This window comes from Dipodomys spectabilis, unplaced genomic scaffold (genome assembly GCF_019054845.1).
Source record: "Dipodomys spectabilis isolate Male_0828 unplaced genomic scaffold, ASM1905484v1 ptg000003l, whole genome shotgun sequence".
Lineage (NCBI taxonomy): Eukaryota > Metazoa > Chordata > Mammalia > Rodentia > Heteromyidae > Dipodomys > Dipodomys spectabilis.
In genome coordinates this window covers 4,232,901-4,255,213 of record NW_024870680.1, presented here as the reverse complement: position 1 = coordinate 4,255,213, position 22,313 = coordinate 4,232,901, and the positions used below count along the sequence as shown (strand labels likewise).

The 22,313-nt window shown below is 41.2% G+C and overlaps 1 protein-coding gene across 1 annotated transcript in view; it reads left to right on the top strand.

Moving 5' to 3' along the window:
• Positions 1–774: 774 nt before the first annotated feature.
• Positions 775–22,313, top strand: part of Ccdc83 (coiled-coil domain containing 83) — a 38,792-nt gene continuing 17,253 nt past the window's right edge. The window contains exons 1-6 of the mRNA XM_042689784.1: positions 775–809; positions 7,357–7,467; positions 11,626–11,710; positions 15,484–15,646; positions 17,993–18,160; positions 19,662–19,753. Coding sequence (XP_042545718.1) covers positions 7,385–7,467; positions 11,626–11,710; positions 15,484–15,646; positions 17,993–18,160; positions 19,662–19,753 — 591 coding nt within the window. The 5' untranslated portion in view covers positions 775–809; positions 7,357–7,384. The remainder of the gene's footprint in view (positions 810–7,356; positions 7,468–11,625; positions 11,711–15,483; positions 15,647–17,992; positions 18,161–19,661; positions 19,754–22,313) is intronic.

The window sequence follows — 22,313 nt, the reverse complement described above, 5'->3', positions numbered from 1 at the left end:
TCTGAATCTATAAAACTTGGTGGAGAAACCAAGGCTAGACTCAGTCTTGCTGCTATAGTTTCTTCTTTCTTTTCTCCTTTTTTTTTTTTTTGCCATTGAATTCCCAGTATAAGGAAAGCTTTTTTTTTGGGGGGGGGGTCTGGTCGTGGGGCCTGAACTCTGGGCCTGGACGCTGTCCCTCAGCTGTTCAGCTCAAGGCTAGCGCTCTACCACTTGAGCCACAGCACCACTTCCAGCTTTTTTCTTTTTGCTCATGTGGTGCTGAGGAATCGAACCCAGGGCCTCATGCATGCAAGGCAAGCGCTCTACCACTGAGCCACCTTCCCAACCCAAGGAAAGCTTTTTGAGTGAAGACCTCTCCAGTCTTGGAATCCTTCTGACATCACAGGGCTCCTCCCACTGGCTGTGCCAGATGTGTTGTTGATGTTCTTTTACTCACATTCAATCCATAAACTGTTAAAACTCCTCTCCTTGACACCTCGACATCCTTTTAAAAAGAACTCTAGGTTTAAGGAAGCCCTTAGATTTTTATAGTACCTTATTCATTTACTCACTCCCTTACTTCACACTTCTCCGCTGGGCAGAGAAGGTTGAAGAAGTAGTTCAAATGGGAAAGGATGTTCCATTTAAGTAAAAAGAAAAAAAGAAGTGGGAGTAGGTGGAAATTTAGTTCTGTGAAGGCTGAGAATGAAAATGCTAAGGATGAATGCTTGACAATGAATGTGATCATTACTCTTGGATCTCCTTACAGCCAAGTCCAAGATCTGACCCTAGGATATCTTGTGTATATTTACTACTGCTCTTTGAAGGTAGAAAAATGTATGTTCTCCAGTTATCCAGTATAGAAGTATTGCACGTGGGGCTGGGAAGGTGGCTCAGTGGTAGAGCGCTTGCCTTGCATGCATGAGGCCCTGGGTTCGATTCCTCAGCACCACAGAAGCAGAAAAAGCTGGAAGTGGTGCTGTGGCTCAAGTGGTAGAGCGCTAGCCTTGAGCTGAAGAGCTAAGGGACAGCACCCAGGCCCAGAGTTCAGGCCCCATGACCCGACGCCCCACACACAAAAAAAAGAAGTATTGCACATATTTCCATTATCCTCACAATATTCTTGGTTATGCTTTTGTCTTTTCTTGACAGTAAAATTGAAGGAAGAGTTGAGGGAAAATGGAACTCTGCTTACTAGAGACATTAAGATAACATCATTTGTTTTTAGTAATTCTGAATCAGAAGGTAGACCAGTGGAAGAATCCAGAATAACTAGGAAATGCAATTCAGAAATGTGCTGTGACTAAAAGATTTTCATTGGTAAAGAAAATACATGTCAATATAATTACACATCATCAATCATCCAAATGCCAGTTGAAAATGCTATTCATCCACATATTTTAAATACCTAGATTTTAATGTATAGTTTTAACATTATTTCTCCAAACTGGATGAATTTTACATTTTAACACTTTATGACTATGTATACATAATCTGTATAAAAAGAGATTTAAAAAAATAAGTAAACTTTAGGTGATATCACTTCTAGAAGGTTTTAAATGATTCCATTTAAAGAAAAACTTGCTGAGACTGGGCACTGGTGGTTCACACCTCAAGGCTAAGGTTAGAGAATCACAGTTTGAAAGCAGCCTGGGCAAGAAAAATCTGCAAGATTCTTACCTACAACTAACCAGGAGAAAGCAGAAGTGGAGCTGTGGCTCAAGCAGTAGATCACCAACCTTGAGCAAAAAAGCTAAAAGACAGTGCCCAAGTCCTGAGTTCAAGCCCCAGGATCTGCGCGCGCGCACATACACACACACACACACACACACACACAAATAGATGAGATATAAGACATTGGGTCCTGATGAACCAAAATAAACCTTTTCTTTTTGTAAGTTAAAAAAAAAACAAGTTTCTTCCAGGCTTCGGTGGCTCACGCCTGTAATCTTAGCTACTGAAGAGGCTGAGATCTGAGGATCTCGGTCAAAGCCACCCCGGGCAGGAAAGTCCATGAGACTCTTTATCTCCAATAAACCAGTAGAAAACCAAAAGTGGTGCTGTGGCTCAAGTGGTAGAGCCTTAGCCTTGAGCTAAAGAGCTGAGGGACAGCGCCCAGGCCAGAGTTCAAGCCCAGGCCAGAGTTCAAGCCCCATGACAGGAAAAAAAGAAAAAAAAATGTGCCTAGTGTAAGTGGTAATTTGTGTTCCATATTTAGGGTATATGCAACATCATTAGCAAATAAATAGGGTGATTGGTAGGGAACGTAATGCTTTCTTTACAAATTAGTCATTCAGATGAAGTATTTCTTGAGCATTCATTTTGATGAAAGGCTAGGTACCTAAATCTTTCAATCCTAGACTGCTCACCTGCCCTGATTCTGGAATGGAAGCTTAGTGTTCAGAGTTTGGGATGGAAAAACACAAAAGAGAGGTCATGTGCTAGTCACATTGTTTTGGGTTTGTTTTTTTATGTGTCTGTCTTGGGCTTTTTTTTTTTTTTTTGTCGGTTGTGGGGCTTGAACTCTGGGCCTGGACGCTGTCCCTGCGCTCTTCAGCTCAAGGTGAGGGCTCTACTGCTTGAGCCACAACGCCACTTCCGGTTTTCGAGTGGTTTATTGGAGATAAAAGTCTCACGGACTTTCCTGCCCTGGCTGGCTTTGAACCGCGATCCTCAGATCTCAACCTCCTGAATAGCTAGGATTACAGGTGTGAGCCACAGGTGCCCTCCCTTTCCCACTAAATTTCCATGGTTTTGCAAAGTGATTCTTTCTTTCAGTCTGAATAAAGATCTTGTTCCTTCTGTATTATATAGCCATTGGCCAGATAAAGTGTCATATGCAGAGTAGGCACTAAATACATGTTTGCAGTAATTGACAGATTAGACAGCCATTGGTCAGGAATTAGTCTAAGTGCCATCCTCTTGGGAGATAACCCTTACTTTGTGATTTTTTTTTTTTTTGGGGTCCGGTCATGGGGCCTGAACTCTGGGCCTGGGCGCTGTCCCTCAGCTCTTCAGCTCAAGGCTAGCACTCTACCACTTGAGCCACAGCGCCACTTCTGGCTTTTTTTCTTTTTTTGCTTATGTGGTGCTGAGGAATCGAACCCAGGGCCTCATGCATGCAAGGCAAGCGCTCTACCACTGAGCCACCTTCCCAGCCCTTGTGAATGTTTTTCTAGGATCCTCAGTCTTTACTAGAGATAGAAATCCTGTGGGTGGTCAGGAACTGGGACTCATATGAAAATCACCATTGTTCAAAGGACATTATCAAATGCAAGAGTACATTTTGAAGTACTTGTCATTAGCTCCCTGCAAAAAATTGGATTGCAGCCGGGCACTGGTGGCTCACACCTGTAATCCTAGCTACTCAGGGGGCTGAGATCTGAGGATCGCAGTTCAAAGCCAGCCGGGGCAGGGAAGTCCGTGAGACTCTTATGTCCAATAAACCACTAGAAAACCAAAAGTGGCGCTGTGGCTCAAGCGGTAGAGCGCTTGCCTTGAGCTGAAGAGAGCAGGGACAGCGCCCAAGCCCAGAGTTCAAGCCCCACTACCGACCAAAAAAAAAAAAAATTGGATTGCAAAGCGCAGTCTAGTTGATTACTAATTTTCTTAAAAGTATTAAACAATAGTCCTAATATAATTTATGCATGAGTCATTTGTGCTTTAACAAATCCATATTTGCACTCATATTTTATTAAAACCTTTTGTGGTTAGACCACAGTTAGGTGACTAATTGTGCACTAGAGAATCATGAACCTCAGAGCCAGGTATGTGAGGCCATTGAGCAAGATGAGGTCATTTTCCACCAGCACCAGATGGGTACCACAGGTGGAGTCCATAAACCTTGATCTCTTCCATATGAGTCACAAAGAGATTCATGTTGACATTTAACTTTCAAATAAAATATTTTGTAGTTAAGATCATGGATCTTGAGGGGGGGGAGGTGGGAAGGGATAGGAAGGGGAAACAAAGGAGGAGGCAACAATGCTTGATAATGAAATGTACTCATTATCTTGCCCATATAATTGTAACTCTTCTGTATGGTATTTTCATTAAAAAAATCATGGATCTTACTGAATTATTCTCAATACTTTTCTGAGTTAAGACACCGTCCTTTTTTGTGTGCCAGTACTATGGCTTGAACTCAGAGCCCTAATCTCTTGCTTGGCTTTTTTACTCAAGGCTGATGGTCTACCATTGAGCCATACATCCCTTTGCATCCTTTTGCTGATTAATTGGAGAGAAGAATGTCACAGTTATGTCTGACTGCCTTCCAACCTTAGATCTCAGCCTTCTGATTAGCCAGGATTATAGGCATGAGCCATGGTGCCCAGCTTAAGACACTACCTTAATGTATTATATTTTGCTATGCGTCATCGGTATGCTTTTCCATTGGAAAGTGTTGTATATTTGCATTCAAGGATGATGGAATACTTGGCTAGAAAAGTCTCAGACACAAAGCGCTTCACTGGAGGTCTGGGGGCCGGGAAGGCTGTGGGCAGTGTACAGAGACAAGTATGTTTCCATTTCAGCAGGTTTTTCCACTGTGGAGCTAAATGGTCTATGCAGATCTAGGTAGACTGCTAATCCTGTGATCCAAGTCCGTCATGAAGGTTGACAGTCTATGATTGATCTTTCCACATGTCCTCATACTTGGCAGTGCACACACATCCTCTGCTTTATGGCTTCCTGGAATTTTAGGATCAGTCTGGAGTTATAAATGAAAGAAAGAGGTAGAGGCACCCTTATTAAGCTCTATTTGTGAGATGTTATGCCTGGTACTTTAAATACTAGTTGATTTCATCCTTACAAGAGTCCTTAGAATAAGATCATTATTGTTCTCACCTTATAGTTGATGAAAAAGGACTTCAAAAAGAGTTATAGTAATCTTCTCAAGGTCATGCAGATAGTTAGGTGGTGAGTGTAGGTTTAAAACATGTGCATGCCTGATCCATCCATCCATCCACTGAAGCATTCATTGATAAGAATGTTGGGCTTAGTGGAAACTGCAGTCGTGTTCAAGAACTAATTACACATTCCTTTGCTTACTCTCCTGCATTTTTAACCATTTAAACAAGGAGTTACAAAGATGATATGCTTCCCACCACACCCAACTACCAATACACAGACTGCTCCCCTTGAAGGTATGAGAGTAGTAAAACTTTTAAATTTAAAATCTCTTAGGAAAACTATACACTGCGAGGGGTAATTGAGTACTTAAATCAAAGCCATGAAATATTCCTGCTCAATAGAAACATTGATGAATAGTGAGCTTTGACTTGTTGTTGTTGTTGTTCTGGTTCTGGACAGATGGGTGCTGTCCCTGAGCTTTTCTGCTGAAGGCTAGTATTCTACCACTTGAGCCACAGCTTAACTTCTGGCTCTTTTAGTAGCTAGTTGGAGAAAAGAGTCACACAGACTTTCCTGACCAAGCTGGCTTTGAACCTGATTCCTCAAATATCAGCCTCCTGAATATCTAGGATTGCAGTCATGAGCCACAGGTGCCCAGCTGGCTTTTCTTTAAAACAAAAATATGTACACACACACACACACACACACACACACACACACACACATATACTGTAATCTCAATCTCAGCACTCAGAAGGCAGGAAGATCATGAGCTCAAGGCCAGCCTGAAATACACAGTGAAACTTTGTCTCAAAACACCAAATGTGTGTGTGGGGGGGGGGGGTGGGGGGGGGGGGAGATTGGGTGGGGGGATGAGGAGGGGATGGGAAGGGATGGGAAGGGGAAACAAAGGAAGAGGCTACAATGCTTGATAAGAAATGTACTCATTATTTTGCCCATGTAATTGTAACCCTTCTGTACAGTATTTTTACAATAAAAAAATAAAAAATAAAAGTACGTCTGCAAAACAAAAAAACACCAAATGTACATATACATATGTATGTATATATTTTTGATAATTTTTATTAAGTTTAGAAGAAAGTAATAGCTTATGAAAAGTTGTTGTAGATAATGGATTATTGTTATTTACATTTGTAAATCTCCTAACCTTTGAAAAGCACCTTCAAGCCAGGCACTGGTGGCTCATGTTTGTAATCCTTGCTACTCAGAAGGCTGAGATCTGAGGATCAGGGTTCAAAACTAGCCTTGAACAAATCTGCTGTTCAAGCCCCAGAATCACCCCTTTCTAAGTGAAAGACTTTCAAAATGTATTTTTATTTACTTTTGTAGTAACCCAGACAAAATTTAATTCTTTTGGAGCCTAGTTTCAATTTGTTTAGATCCAAGCTTCTTGATGCTTATAGAAAATTGTGTGACCAAAAGCAAAAGAAAGACAAAATTTGTGATACCATTTTTCATTTTTAAAATATTAGTCAATGGGCTGGGAAGGTGGCTCAGTGGTAGGGTGCTTGCTTCATATGCATGAGGACCTGGGGTTGATTCCTCAGCACCACATAAACAGAAACAGCTGGAAGTGGTGCTGTGGCTCAAGTGGTAGAGTGCTAGCCTTGACCAAAAGAAGCTCAGGGACAGTGCTCAGACCCTGAGTTCAAGCCCCAGGACTGGCAAAAACAAAAAACAAAGGATAAAATATTAGTTGATATTTATTGAGTAGTTACCATGTGTTATGCACCCTGCCACACAGTATAGAGAAATAAAATGTGTTTTTTTTTTAAAAATCAATATCACTTTTTTGCTCTTAGAGGAGCTTGATAAGGATAAAGTATCAAAATACATAAGAGAATGAGTCTTAGAAAGTTCTGGATGGAAGAATGGATGTGGGGATGAAGAGGGGACATTGTACCTAAAATAAACATGGAAATCATGGGACTCAGGAACCCAAGTAATCCTTGATGTTTCAGACTTGCACTTGATGTTAGATCTGGCCACAAGAAGCAGTCGGCACAGAAAAGCCAGCTTTTTTTTTTTTTTTTCTTTTTCTGTGTGTTTGTGTGTGTGCATGCACGCCTGCGTGCACTAGTACTGGGGTTAAATTCAGGGCCTCACGCTCTTGCTTAGCTTTTTTGCTCAAAGGTAGCTCTCTACCATCTTAGCTATACCTCCATTTCTTGCTTTTTGGTGGGCAGTTGGAGATAAGAGTCTTGGATGTTTCTGCCCAGATTAGCTTTAAACCACTTAGTCCTCAGATCTCAGACTCCTGCGTAACAAAGACTTTATTTCCTTTCTCTCTTTTTTTTGATATTTTAATTGGTTTTATCATGAGTGTTCTATATATGTATATGAATCATATCTACTCCCATTTCTTGCTCCCCACACTCCTGCTACTGGTCTCTTTTCTCTTCCCACATAGTCTCTTTCTGCCTTTTAGTTTTAAGTTCCTAGAGTAAACAAACGCTAGATGGACAAAATTTATTCACTTTTCCTATGTCTTTTTTTATATAGGCATATTTCTTAGTAGCTAACCACAAGAATGGAGAAAGCAAATAGAAAGGATATACCTACACAACCAAAGAGTGACAAAATGTCCACCACTGAATCGCTTCTGGACTACCAGTAAGTTCGTATTCTGAAATTTAACAATTGTCTGATGTAACTGTAGTCATTGTTGGGAGTTCTATGATACCAAATGAAAATAGTCCATCCAACTATTGCCAAGAAAATAGAAGCAGGTTGGAGACCAAATTGTACAGTTGTGTCTTTTATTTTTCTCATTTACAATTTTTTATATCTCTAATACCTAGAAAGCCTGATATATAGTGTGAGCTCAGATTTCTTTCTTGAGAAAATATTGTTAGATCTTGCCAGAGCAAAATTACATTCATGAAAATAAAACGATCTTGCTTTGTTTATAGATATAGGAAATATTCTTTAAGTACTCACATGCAGTGGTGAAATACCTACCTCAAAACAGGTACATTCGATAAGTATTATTCTGTGTGATGTTATGTTCCTCTCCTAAGAGTTTCCTCCTTTGATCTCACTGTGTATGAATGCTTAGAAAGCCAGTATAATTTATCATATCCCTGTGTATTTTAGGTCTAGCTTCCCTATATGAGCGAAAACGTGCCATTTGTCTCTCTGAGCTTGGCTTACCTCACTTAACATGATTGGTTCTAGGTCTATCCATTCCCTGCAAATGAGATATTATTCTTTCTAATTGCTGTGCAAAATTCCATGAAACAGGTATTTAAAAAAATCACTGGTGAGGGGCTAGGAAGGTGGCTCAGTGGTAGAGTGCTTGCTTTGCAAGCATGAGGCTCTGGGTTCGATTCCTCAGCACCACATAAGCAGAAAACGCCAGAAGTGGTGCTGTGGCCCAAGGGGTACAGTGCTAGCCTTGAGCTAAACAGCTGAGGGACAGCACCCAGGCCTAGAGTTCAGGCCCCATGACCGGACCCCCCCCCAAAAAAAAAATTAAAAAAATGAACAAAATGGGTTGAAAAGGATATAGCACTATTCTAAAGCACAATGCTATTAAAATGTTGGTAATCCATTAATTGTTAGTAATGTGACACCCTCGTACCCCTTCCTTTCCTGTGTGACTATTATGTTGAAATTTTGAGGAAGGAAAACAAATTTGAGAAGTGGAGGTACGGCTCAGGTAGTAGAGTACCAGCCATAAGTGAATAAATGCTAAGCAAGGGATGCCCTGAGTTTATGCCCCAGTACTAAACAAACAGAAAAATGAAAACAAATTTGAATTCTAACAAAATGTATACTTTTATCTGTGTGTGTGTGTGTGTGTGTGTTGTGTGTTTATTGGTACTGAGGCTTGAACCTTAGGCCTAGGCCCTATGTTTTCCTTTAGCTTTTCCCCCCAAGGCTCTTACTCTACTCCTGGAGCCACACTTCCACCTCTGGCTTTTTGCTGGTTAATTGGAGATAGGTGTCTAATGGATTTTTCTGCCCATGCTGGCTTTAAACTGTGATCCTCAGATTTCATTCTTCTGAGCAGCTAGAATTCAGGTGCTGTGAGCTACTAGTGCCCTGCTGCATGTGTTCTTGCTTCTTTGTTTTTCAATCTAGGACCATATCCAACCCTGTTCTGATATCTTTATTTACTTCCAATGTAGAAAGTTGAGGAGGAAACAAATATAAATTACTAACAATTAATGGATTACCAACAACATTTTAATAACATTGTGCTTTAGAATAGTGCTATATCCTTTTCAACCCATTTTGTTCATTTTTTAAATTTTTTTTTTGGGGGGGTCCTGTCATGGGGCCTGAACTCTGGGCCTGGGCGCTGTCCCTCAGCTCTTCAAGGCTAGCGCTCTACCACTTGAGCCACAGCGCTGCTTCTGGCTTTTTTTCTTTTTGCTTATGTGGTGCTGAGGAATCGAACCCAGGGCCTCAGGCATGCAAGGCAAGCACTCTACCACTGAGCCACCTTCCCAGCCCCTCAACCCATTTTAATACATTGGCTTATATACACACCAGTTGCTTCACCACTCAGGATACCATGGGCACACTTGGATGCTAAGGCACCTGTGGGGAGATATGAAAGGCTATAAAGAATGGTAACAGTGGAGCCCGGCGCCGGTGGCTCACGCCTGTAATCCTAGCTACTCAGGAGGCTGAGATCTGAGGATCACGGTTCAAAGCCATTCCGGGCAGGAAAGACTGTGAGACTCTTATCTCCAATAAACCACTAGAAAACTGAAAGTGGTGCTGTGGCTCAAGCAGTATAGCGCTGGCCTTGAGCTGAAGAGCTGAGGGACAATGCCCAGGCCCAGAGTTTGAGCCCCACGACCAACAACAACAACAAAAAAAGAATGGTAACAATGGAATTCCATGTAGTGCTAAGAATGTAGATTTTTGAAGCTCCAAAGCTTCCTGGTAAATCCACCTCTGCATGATTCCTAGAAAGCTGGAAGTGAATTCCAGAGACAGACCCCGCTAAGCTACACGTGCAATTTCCACAAGCTCCACAAGAGGGCCTCCCAGAATTCCCCAACGTCTGCTGACTCCAGTCATAGGGAACTGCTCACTGCCAAATGAACAAAAGACAAAGCTCTGGACCATTTTTTCCTAAATGCTCTGAGTGCAGCAGTGATGGGCTTTAAGTATGAGGTTGGCAGAGGTAACAGAAAATACAAGATATCCAATTAAATTTTAATTCCAGTACCATTTTCAGTGTAAGTCTATCCCATGCAGTACCTGGGGTTGGGACTACGTGTGGTCTCCTGCTGGCTCATCATTCTCTCAGTCATCACCAAGGAAGGCATGTGGGCACAGCCTGAGAGTCTGTCTATTAAAGCTGCCCAAAGTCTTGTCTCAACCAGGGCAGGCAACACACCTGGGATTCCTCTGCCATGTGTAATTGCTGAGATTATATTTGCGCATGTTTGCATAGGCTTTATTTTTTTCCCAGAAAATGTTACCATTACTTAATTTTCTCTTCCCGAAGAGGCTGGACTAAATCCAGGTGCACACCTTAATCCCAGCTACTTGTAAGGGAGAGACTGGAGGATTGTGGCTTAAGGCCAGCCTTCAGGAGGCTGGCGTGAAGGGGGGTGAGGAGGAGTTAGTGGGATCCTATCTCACCAAAGAAGCCAGGCATCCCTGGCAGCATACACACACACAAAGAAAGAGAAGGCATCCCTTCCCACTCATTATGTGCCTAAGCTTTAATTAAATAAGAAAAGATGGTTTTTTAATTACTATAAGTTTATTTTTTAAATCTGTGTGGCGTCCACTGCTGTCATAGCCTCTTCCATTTACTGCTCCCATGATCTGATATTTTCCCCCATAGTATTAATCACCAAGTGTGAGTCATATGCTTATGTGCTTCCTTTGTCATGGTCTATAAGCTGTGCAAGGATGGTGATGGTCTTAGTCTAAACTGTGTCTAAATGCCCCCACACAATGCTAAACATTACTCAGAACCCATGTCCTTCTGGATGAAGGGAACAATGGTCAGTGGAAACCTCAGAAAAGAAATCACAGAACTCCTTTCATCTTGTTTAGAGCAGTAAGACAAGATCTAAAGAGGGTAAGTACCCTTAGGCAGTTAGTGGAAAGACAGAACTACATCTAAGTTTCATATTATTCAAATACAGTTTTTTTGTACAAAAGGATTTGCTTGCTTTGTTTTTATTTTGTGATTCCTCATCATTTAGAAGGAAAGAACCTTGTTTTTCTCTCTGCTAAGAATACAAATTTGTCAGTGGCTCATGCCTATAATCCTAGCTACTTAGGAGGCTGAAATATAAGGATCTTGGCTCAAAGCCAGCCAGGGCTGGAAAGGCTGTGAGACTATTATTTCCAGTTAACTGCCAAAGAGCCAGAAGCTGGAAGTTGTCTAACATATTTTTCAATGAATTAAATATATTCAAAGACACAAATTCTCTTACAAAAGGTTCTTATAAAAAAATGGGTTGGGGCTGGGAAGGTGTCTCAGTGGTAGAGCGCTTGCCTTGTATGCCTGAGGCCCTGGGTTCAATTCCTCAGCACCACATAAGCAAAAAGAAAAAAGCCAGAAGTGGCGCTATGGCTCAAGTGGTAGAGTGCTAGCCTTGAGCTGAAGAGCTGAGGGACAGCACCCAGGCCCAGAGTTCAGGCCCCACGACCGGACCCCCCCCAAAAAAAAAGGGCTATTGGAATACAGCTAGTAGTTTAATTGAATTCGAACAATTTAGTTTAATTTTTAATTTTTGTCTTAACTTTTTCTAAGCTAAATAATTGTAATACATCTTTGTTTATTCTCAGACGTGAAATAAAGGAAAATACGGTAGATCGACTGATATTTCAAATAAAAAAGCTTAGAGAAAAGAACCAAAAGAATCATGAAAGGGTGAGTAAAAAATGTATTTTTAGTCATTAAACATGTAGATACGTGCTTTTAAAAACTGCACAGTGTAGTTGGGCACAGGTGGCTCACACCTGTATTCCTAGCTATTCAGGAAGCTGAGACCTGAAGTTCATAGTTCAACACAAGGCAGCCAAATCTGAGAGACTCTTAGTTCCAATTAACTAGCTAAAGTCCTGAAGTGAAAGGACAGTTCAAGTAGTAGAGCACGAGTCTTGAGCAAAGAAGCCAAGGGAGAGCTTGAGGCCCTGAGTTCAAGCCCCAGAACTGGCCAAAAAAAAAAAAAAAAAGGAAGGAAGGAAGGAAGGAGACAGACCACTGAGCCACCTTCCCAGCCAAAACTTCTATTCAAGTCTCTCTCTCCTCTCTCTCTTTCTCTCTCTCTCATTAAGTTTCACTTGTTCAATCTTCACTTGTTCAATCTTCCATGTCATTCATTCTTTCCTCTGGCCCTTCCATTCTACTTGTTATTGTTAGCTATTTCTTTCAGTTACTACACACACACACACACACACACACACACAGTTTTCATTGTGTTTTTCTTTGCATGTGCTATTCTTTTGCAGATTCTCTGCCCTCTCTCACTCCCTCTCTCTCCCTTTTCCCCTCTTCCCCCCGCCTCACCCACAACCCCCCCTTTCCTCCTTCCTCCTCTCTACCTCTTTCCCTGGGAGCCTAGGAACTGTCCCTGAGGTTTTTTACTCAAGGCTAGCACTCTACCACTTGAGTGCCACTTCCAGCTTTTTGTGGTTAATTGGAGTTAAGGGTCTTCTGGACTTTCCTGCCTGGGCATGATTTTTAGATCTCAGCCTCCAAAGCAGCTAGGATTATAGAGGTGAGCCACAGCACCTGATGCTTTCTGTGTTTTGTTTGTTTGTTTCAAGCATGTTGATCGTTGTTCATGGAGTAGTTTTTTCATAGCTGCTTTAACTTTGTCAAGTAATTGTAACCTATCAGGGACTTGGGCCTTGACATCATAAATGTATCCCTTTTCATTCATCTGGAGATCTTGACTATTGGTATGATGAGTTGAAACCTGGACATGTTCATATTATATCGTATTGTAACCTCTGGATCTTATTTATGACCTTCTATTTTACCTAGTTTTTATGCACATTAGTTGGTCGCCTTGTAACTCTGCCTGGTGATAGACAGTACTTTTGGTTCCTTACTTGGCCTTCATTGACACCTGAAGCATATGTGGGAAGCTCCTTAATTGCTACTAGGTGGTGAGAGGGGTTGGCTTGACGTATTTTGGGGTTCTGTTGTTGGGGTATGGATTACTTCCTTGTGCTGCCATAAGAGCATATGGCAAGCTCTCTGCCCTAAAATAACAGAAATTTATTTTCTCATAGTTTAGGTAGCCAAAGCTCAAAAATCTAACTGTTGGCACATTGGAGGCAAGACTGGTTCCTTTTGAAATCATTCAGACAGAAGTCATCGTGTCTCCTCGTTTCTGGTGTTTTCATCACTCCTTAGCATTACATGGCTTCTAAACACTGAGTCTTCTACTGAGTTGTTTATAATCCAAGCAATGCCATTTCTCTTGTGCATCTGTTTTTCAAGTGCGTGCACGTGCGCACGTGTGTGTGTGTGTGTGTGTGTGTGTGCATGTGTGTGTGTGTGTGAGAGAGAGAGAGAGAGAGACTGAGGATCAAAACCAAGGCCTCTAGAAAGACAAGTGATTTTATCTTTCTTGATGTTGTTTTTAATGTACTTATAATGTACCATGTGATTTTTTTTGTTTCTTTTGTATGTTCTTCCCCCATGGTATAACCCCTGTTTTTACTGTATTTGATTCCAGTGCCCTGAATCTTGTAGATACATTTTTCTGATTTGGGGAGGGGAAGGGAAGTAACAAAATGCTGAAATAGAATATAGGTTGGCCCTATAACAATGAGTTGAAAATGAACTTTACAACTTGAGAGGGGGGAGGAGTTGGGGAGAGGGGAAACAAAGGAGGAGGTAACAAACAAAGGAGGAAATGAACTCATTACCTTACTCATGTAACTGTAACCCCTCTGTACAGTATTTGTACAATAAAATTTTTTTAATAAACCAAGGCCTCATGCATGCTAAGCAGGCATTCTACTAGCACTGAGTTGTACCCCTGCTCTTCATACTGTTTCTTTTTTTTTTTCATACTGTTTCTTAATAAAAAGGTACCTATCATTGGTTTTAGGGCCCACCATAATCTAGTCTGACTCTATCTTAACTAATTACATATGGGAAGAATATTTCTTTCTTTTCTTGTTTTTGTTTTTTGTTGTTATTGTTGTTGTTTTTATGCCAGCCAGGGCCTGGGTACTCTACCTGAGCGTTTGTGATCAAGGCGTGAGCCATAGTTCCACCTCTGGGGTTTGGGTGGTTAAATTGAAGATCAGAATCTCATGGACTTTACTGCCCAGTCTGACTTGGAACAGCAATCCTCAGATCTCAGCCTCCTGAGTAGCTAGGATTACAGGCGTGAGCCACTGGTACCCTGGCATTATTTTGTACTGTTTTAACTCTGTTATTTCTTTTATTGTATTTTTAAGTTATTTTCTTTTTTTGGGAGGGGGGAGGAGTCCAGTCATGGGGCCTGAACTCTGGGCCTGGGCGCTGTCAGCTCAAGGCTAGCGCTCTACCAGTTGAGCCACCCGCGCCAATTCCAGCTTTTTTTTCTGCTTATGTGGTGCTGAGGAATCGAACCCAGGGCCTCAAGCATGCAAGGCAAGCACTCTACCACTGAGCCACCTTCCCAGCCCCCTTTTAAGTTATTTTCTTAGTCGTTTCCTTGATAATTTCAAGGAATAATCTGGCCAATAGTCTAGTTTACATTAGTACCAACCTAATTTCAATAACATACAAAACTTTTGTCTCATTCTTTCCTTCTTCATTTGTAGTGTTATCATATAAAATACACTTTTTATCTTCCATGTCCATAGATTGATAATCACTCCCCTATGCAGTTGTCTTTTCAATAAGATAGGGGAAAAAATAAAAAATAAATAACCATTATCTGGCTTTCAGATATGCCTATGTTGTTACTCTTTGGTGTCCTTTACCTCATTGTGAAGAACTCGATTTAGTATTTATTTTAGGGCCGGTTTACATTGGATTAATTAGCTTCGTGTTGGTTAAATAAGTAGTTTAGAAATTTGGAAGAGTCTATAATTTCAATGTGGAGTCTTGAATAGTAACCATAAAAAAAAACTTTAAAAAGACAGTTAAAGTAATTTGTGAGAAAAGTTTTTTTTTTTTTAAATATAAGTTCTCCAAAAGCAGCACTTTTTCAGTTTTGTTGACTGATATAATCTCAGGGCCCAGAATACAGCCTGGTTCATGTTAGAAAACAGCGTTGATAAAACTGACTTGGGGGCTGGGAAGGTGGCTCACTGGTAGGGTGCTTGCCTTGCATGCATGAGGCCCTAGGTTCGATTCCTCAGCACCACATAAGCAGAAAAAGCTGGAAATGGTGCTGTGGCTCAAGTGGTAGAGCACTAGCCTTGAGCTGAAGAGCTGAGGGACAGTGCCCAGGCCCAGAGTTCAGGCACCATGACTGGCAAAAAAAGAAAAACTGACTTGGACATTTCGCTTGTATAGTCACTAGAAATGGGATAAGTTCATAGAACCACTTTAATAGGTAACATCATGCCTGGTGGGTGGTTTTCACATCAATAGCTCTTGGATATGATAATGCCCTGTCATTTATGTGATGAGCTGGGGAAGCAGCGTGTGGAGTTTAGCCCATGTTCACCCTTGGGCTTTTGTGGCAGAACGGGCGCTTGAAGGAGGAGCAGCTCTGGCACCTGAGGAATGTCCTGAAGGAGCTGACAGAGGAGAGGGCCGGCAGATTGCCGATTGTAACAAGGGAGGATGTGGAAGAAGCAATGAAGGAGAAATGGCAGTTTGAAAGAGACCAAGAAAAATACCTGAAAGGTGAGTGGAAAAAAAGAAGGAAAATCCTGATAGAAGTTGGGTCCGTTGGCTCTGGCATGTATGAACACTTCTGTCTGCCCATGTGTTCAGAGTGGCTGTGGGTGTGTTTCATTTGATGGCATCACCACCACAAACACAGGTAGTTAAATGGCAGGGAAGGAAATAATCAAGCAAGCAGCGGAGCCAAGTGAGGAGGAGTGAGGGCAGGGAGGGGAGCACAGATGAAATCCATCTGCCTTTCATGGGGACTGGTTCTTTTCTGCGAGAGACGATTATTTAGTGGTTTCTTTGCCTTTAGCCTTAATGTAGATTTGGGAGTAATAAAGTGATTGTAATCATGGAACCTTCCCTCCATCTCTCTAAGGGAACTAGCCCCCACATTCTTGTTTGGATGGGAAAAGTGATTAGAGATGGGAAGAGGAAGTTTGGAGGACAGAGAGAGAAATAGAGGTGCTGTATGAAACACCCCATACATAGTTTTTCTTAGGAAAACTATGGTAACTGGGGCAAGTTGGGCCTGCCTAAGTTGTGTGTGTGTGTGTGTGTGTGTGTGTGTGTGTGTGTGTGTGTGTGTGTGTTGGTACTGGGGTTTAAACTCAGAGCCTGGGCACCATACCTTAGCTCAAGGCTGGCACTCCAGCACTTGAGCCAAACCTCTACTTCTGGCTTTTTCCTGGTTAATCATGGATAAGAATCTCAGGCAGGGCTGGGAAGGTGGCTCAGTGGTAGGGCGCTTGCCTTGCATGCCTGAGGCCCTGGGTTTGATTCCTCAGCACCACATAAGCAAAAAGAAAAAAGCCAGAAGTGGTGCTGTGGCTCAAGAGGTAGAGTGCTAGCCTTGAGCTGAAGAGCTGAGGGACAGCGCCCAGGCCCAGAGTTTAGGCCCCATGACTGGACACCCCCCCCCCAAAAAAAAAAGAATCTCAGGCATTTTTCTGCCAAGACATCAGATCTAAACCTCCAAAGTAGCTAGGAGAATAGTTGTGAATGGTATAGGCATTTTTTTTAGACCTTTGGGCTGAACAACATCTCTCCAGACCAACAAGAATGACTCATTTAGTAAACATTTACTGAGCACCAACTAATTGCTAAGGGCTGCCTTTACAGAGATGACCAAAGTATGGTCTTGTTCTCAAGGAACTCTCAAAGCTGGTGAACCAAAGAGCCATTAAGTTCATAGTACTTTGCTCTATTAATGCTCCCATTCAAATAGATTCAGCAACATTCTACTCAGGCCTAAAACCAAATTTAGCAAGTGCATCTTAATAAAGGCAGACTAAAAGTTATATAGTAGAAACAGTTCAATATTTGTACATATTGTGAGTACTTATTTTACTCTAAAGTCTTACAAAGTGGGGGAGAAGACACATTAATTGTGATTGTTATATGCTACTTTGCATAAAAGAGAAAGCCAAACAGTGAATTTTAGATGACTGAATCAAATAATTTCTTTTAATCTATGCACTTACTGGTGGCTCACACTTGTAATCTTAGCTACTTGGGATGTAGTTTGAAACTAACCCAGGCAGAAAAGTGAAAAGTGTGTGACTCCAATTCATTTGGAGTGTCACTCTAATTAATTTGGTGATTAACCTCCAATTAACTACCAGAAAAACTGGGAGTGGAGTTGTGGCCCAGGTGTTAGAGTGCCATCTTTGAGTGTGAAAACTGAGCAAGATTGGGAGTTCCTGAATTCACACACAAACACACACACAAAAATGGTAATAATTATTTCCTTACAAAAATGAATTTAAACCACTTTTGCTCAGAGACAAAAGTTCTAATTTACACTATGGTAAAGAAAACATGATCTAATATGTTGTACAAAATAAGACCCTTAGCCAGGCACCAGTGGCTCACACCTGTAATCTTAGCTACTGGGGGCTACGATCTGAGGATCATGGTTCAAAGCCAGAAAACTTGTGAGACTCTTATCTCCAGTTAACCACCAAAAAACTGGAAGTGGTACTGTGGCTCAAAGTGGTAGAGCACTAGCCTTCAGCTGAAGCTCAGGCCCGGAGTTTAAGCCCCATGACTGACCAAAAAAAAAAAAAAAGGACCCTTATGAAGCTATCACAGGACTATATGAATTTGTGTGTTTATATACAAGTATATATTGTTGATAGGCTCATATATACACCTATTTTAAGTTGGATATTTTAATTTTACTTAGATTTTGAATCTAATAATAACATGAACAGTTTAGATTTCCCCAAATTACATATATACAAATAGTGTTTATGAATTAGTGGCATTTTTATATCAGACTTTGTCTTTATGATATCAGATTGCAACAAATGATTGCCATGACAGTAAAAATGACATGTCTTGATTTTTTTCCAACAGATATGCGCGTGCAAATAACTAATGCTGAGAAAATATTTCTTGAGAAGCTTGGCGAAAAGGAATATTGGGAAGAATACAAGAATGTTGGGAGTGAACAGCATGCTCAACTCATTATTTCCTTACAAAATGACATCAATACCGTTAAAGAGAATGCAGAGAAAATGTCAGGTCAGTGGAATAAATGTAGCTCAAGGAACGCAGGCTGTGGTCTCTTTCCCTAGGACCCAGGCAGTTCTAGTGTTAAAACTATGTCCTAAATGGCAGGTGGATGCTTGACTTCTGAAAATTATTGTGCATGGATGATAAATAAAGCACAACTGACCAGGCTCCAGTTGCTTACACCTGTAATCCAAGCTACTTAGGAAGCTGAGATATAAGGATCACAGTTCAGATCCAGCCTGGTCAGGAAAGTCTGTGAGATTCTTATTTCCAATTAATCAGCAAAAGCCAGAAGTGGAGCTATGGCTCAAGTGGTCTAGCACCACCCTTGAATAAAAGAGGGAGAGCATAAGGCCCTGGGTTTAAGCCCTAGTGCCAGGAAAATAAAGGAACATTGAGGTCTAACACTTTATTTTTGCTCCCTCCATATGACATTTATGAACATAAGAAAAGGCAGAGAGAATAGAATCTAGCACTTCATATCCATCTTCCTGTCATGCAGACAGCCCAACGTATCATCAGACACACTGCCTTCCAGCATCCTCTGTTCTTGGCACTCTCTTCTTCTCATTCTGCCTTTCCTGCCCCAGATGTCAGCAATCCTGGAAATCTAGGAGGATGGAATCAAATGGACACAATACCACTCAGATAATAAAACTCATGTCAGCACTACTGGAAATCTAGGAGGATGGAGTCAAATGGACACAGTACCACTCAGATAATAAAATATTTAGACTTTTCTTCTGGAATCCTAGAATGTGTGATGCAAAAAACAGATTGTTGCACAAACACTAGTGTCTAAAATTTTCCTTTTTGAAGCGACAATCTTTTGAAAATGCATTCTTTTGATCTTACGTTAGTTTACATTAAGATGTTAGCAGATTATTAGCGCATTTCTTCTAATTGTAGGAACCAGATGCATCATAAAAATATACTTCAAGAATTCAGAAAAGGGGCTGGGAAGGTGGTTCAGTGGTAGAGTGCTTGCCTTGCATGCATGAGACCCTGGGTTCGATTCCTCAGCACCACATGAGCAGGAAAAAAAAAGCTGGAAGTGGAGCTGTGGCTCAAGTGGTAGAGCGCTAGCCTTGAGCTGAAGAGTTGAGGGACAGTGCCCAGGCCCAGAGTTCAGGCCCCGCGACCAGACCCAAAAAAAAAAAAAAAAAAAAAAGAATTCAGAAAAAGCTGGGCACTGGTGGCTCATGCCTGTAATCCTAGCTACTCAGGCGGCTATCTGAAGATTGCAGTTCAAAGCCAACCCAGGCAAGAAACTCTGTGAGACTCTTATCTCCAATAAACCACTAGAAAACTGGAAGTGGCACTGGCTCAAGTGGTAGAGAACTCGCCTTCAGCTGGAGAGCTCGGGACAACACCCAGGCTCAGAGTTCAAGTCCCATGACTGACAAAATTCAGAAAAAAATAAGCATAGTTGGGCAGATGAGAATCATAGACAGTGAAACGTAGTTTTACTTAGGATCATTCCTATTAAAGCTTTCATTTCTTTTTATAGAGCATTATAAAATCACTCTGGAAGATGCTAGAAAGAAAATAAACAAGGAAACTTTGTTGCAACTGGAACAAAAGAAGGAATGGGCTACCCAGGTAGGTACATTTCCTTTTTTTTGGGGGGGGGGTGGTCCAAAACCAGGACTTGGACTTGGTATCTGATGCTTTTGCTCATTGGCTGGCACTCTACTACCTGTGCCATACCTCCAGCCCGATTCTATCTTACAGCAAAATGTTTCCCTTATTTATGATAGTTTAACATAGTGGTTAAGAACTTGGGTTCTACTATCTCAGGTCTATAATCTAGCTACTAGAGGCTGAGATTAGGAGGATTGTGATTTAAGGCCATTTTGAGCAAATGTTCATGAGACTAGCATGTTAACTGGACATTAGCTGGGTGTGGGTGGTTCATGCCTGTAATCCCGGCTGTTCAGGAGGCTGAGATATGGAGAATTGTAGTTCAAAGCCAGCCTAGGCAGAAAAGTCCATTACACTCCATTTCCCAAATGACCATCAAAAAGCTTGACTTCAGGCCTGCCTCCAGCCAAGCAATCTCAAGTTCTGCGTTCAAACTCAGGTACCAACAAAAAAAAAATAAAATAAAAATGCTGAAATAGTGATTCTTCCCTTAAATCCCAATTTACAGAGGAAGCATAAAGAGAGGAGGATCCAGATAGGCTTGGGCTAAAAGGAAGACACCATCTGGAAATTAACCAAGACCAAAAAAGACTGAGACATGACTCAAGTGAAAAAGTGCCTGCCTAACAAATATGAAGCCCTGAATTAAAACCCCAGTGTCGCCAAATATATGCAAATAAATTAAGATATATTTGTATATGTTTCTTATGTATCTAAATCTAGGACATTACACTGTATATTGCTAGTGCTTTCAAAAATTTTAGGACAATTTTTTTTTTTTTTTGCTGGTCCTGGGGCTTGAACTCAGGACCTGGGCACTGTCCCTAAGCTGTTTTTTGCTCAAGGCTAGCACTCTACTACTTGAGCCACAGCACCACTTCTGGCTTTTTCTGTTTATGTGGTACTAAGGAATTGAACCCAGGGCTTCATGCATGCTAGGCAAGCACTCTACCACTAAGCCATATTCCCAGCCCCTCAGACATTTTTTGAGATGTAACTTCCAATGTTCTCTAATTTCTTTTACATAGAATACTTGACTCCCCCCTCCATACCCTCACCCATAATCCTATCTCTGAACTGTCTCCTAAATGAGTAAGCGATGCCTCTTTACCTGGGACATCTTTTCTCCAGAATCACAAACATCCGGTGAGAGGACTTCTTTCTGAATTTGAGTTGTTCCTGTTTGTCAGATCCCTATTAGCTGTTCTTACAATGTTACCTTCCTTTTACTAACTTACACAAATACAGAGGATTATGGTAAGGCAATAGTTAGTCTGACAATATAATACATTGTTTGTAATTAAATATGACTAAGTTGTGAAATCAACCATTAACTTGGTCAGTTAATCTGACCATGGTCAAGTTAATTTACAAGGTATACATCGATCAAAGAAGCATAGCTTCCAGCATATATCACAAGAACTGGTCCACATACTGCTCAAAACACTCATTCAATTTACTTGGTCCATAAAGTAGTAGGGACTTGCCTATAGCAAGCGGGAAAATCTAGATTCATTTCTGGTTACCACATGGTTTCACTACACTATTCATTTTTTTTGACAGTTGTGGGGCTTGAACTCAGGGTCCGTGCACTGTCCCTGAGCTCTTTTGCTCAAGGTTAGCACTCTACCACTTTGAGCCACAGCTCCACTTCTGAGGAACAGCACCCAGGCCCAGAGTTCAAGCCCCATGACTGACAAAAAAAAAGTTACTGGCTCTTAGGAAATAGATATCCACTCTTAGTTTATTAAATATAATTTAAAGACTTTCTTTGAAAATTAAAAGCCTTCCAACTTACAGACTTAACATATAAATGTACCCTTCATATACTCATGAAATTATTTATTTTGATGTTTATGATTTAGAATATATTTCTTATTTTTCTTTTCTTTTTTCTGTGTATTTGGGAGAAGGATCTAGATTGAATTCAGGACCTAGGCACTATCCAAACTTTTTTGGTTCAAGGCTAGCTCTCTAGTAGATAAACTACATCTCCATTTCCAACTTCTTGTAGTGGTTTATTGTAGGAATCCCATGGATTTTTTCCCTGCCTCAGCTGGCTTTAAACATTGATCCTCAGATCTCAGCCTTCTGAGTAGTTAGGATTACAGGCATGATCTACCAGTACCTGGCCTTCCTTTTTCTAGAATATCTTTCTAAATTTCTCTTCTGACTTTCTGATACTGAATATTTAATTTGTAACCTGATATCTATATAAAACCATCTCATAGATAAAGTGTTGGTGACACTGTAAATATCAGGCTGTGGCTGTGGTACAGAAATACAGTATTTTGCCTCGCATATGTGAAGAAATAATATAAAACTTCATATTAAAAAAAGAAGAAATAAGTCTGGCGCCGGTGGCTCATGCCTATAAATTCTAGCTACTCAGGAGACTGAGTTCTTAGGATCATGGTTCAAAATCAGCCTGGGCAAGAGAGTCTATGAGACTCTTACCTCCAAATAACCACCAGAAAACCAAAAGTGGCCCTGTGGCTCAAGTGATAGAGTGCTAGCC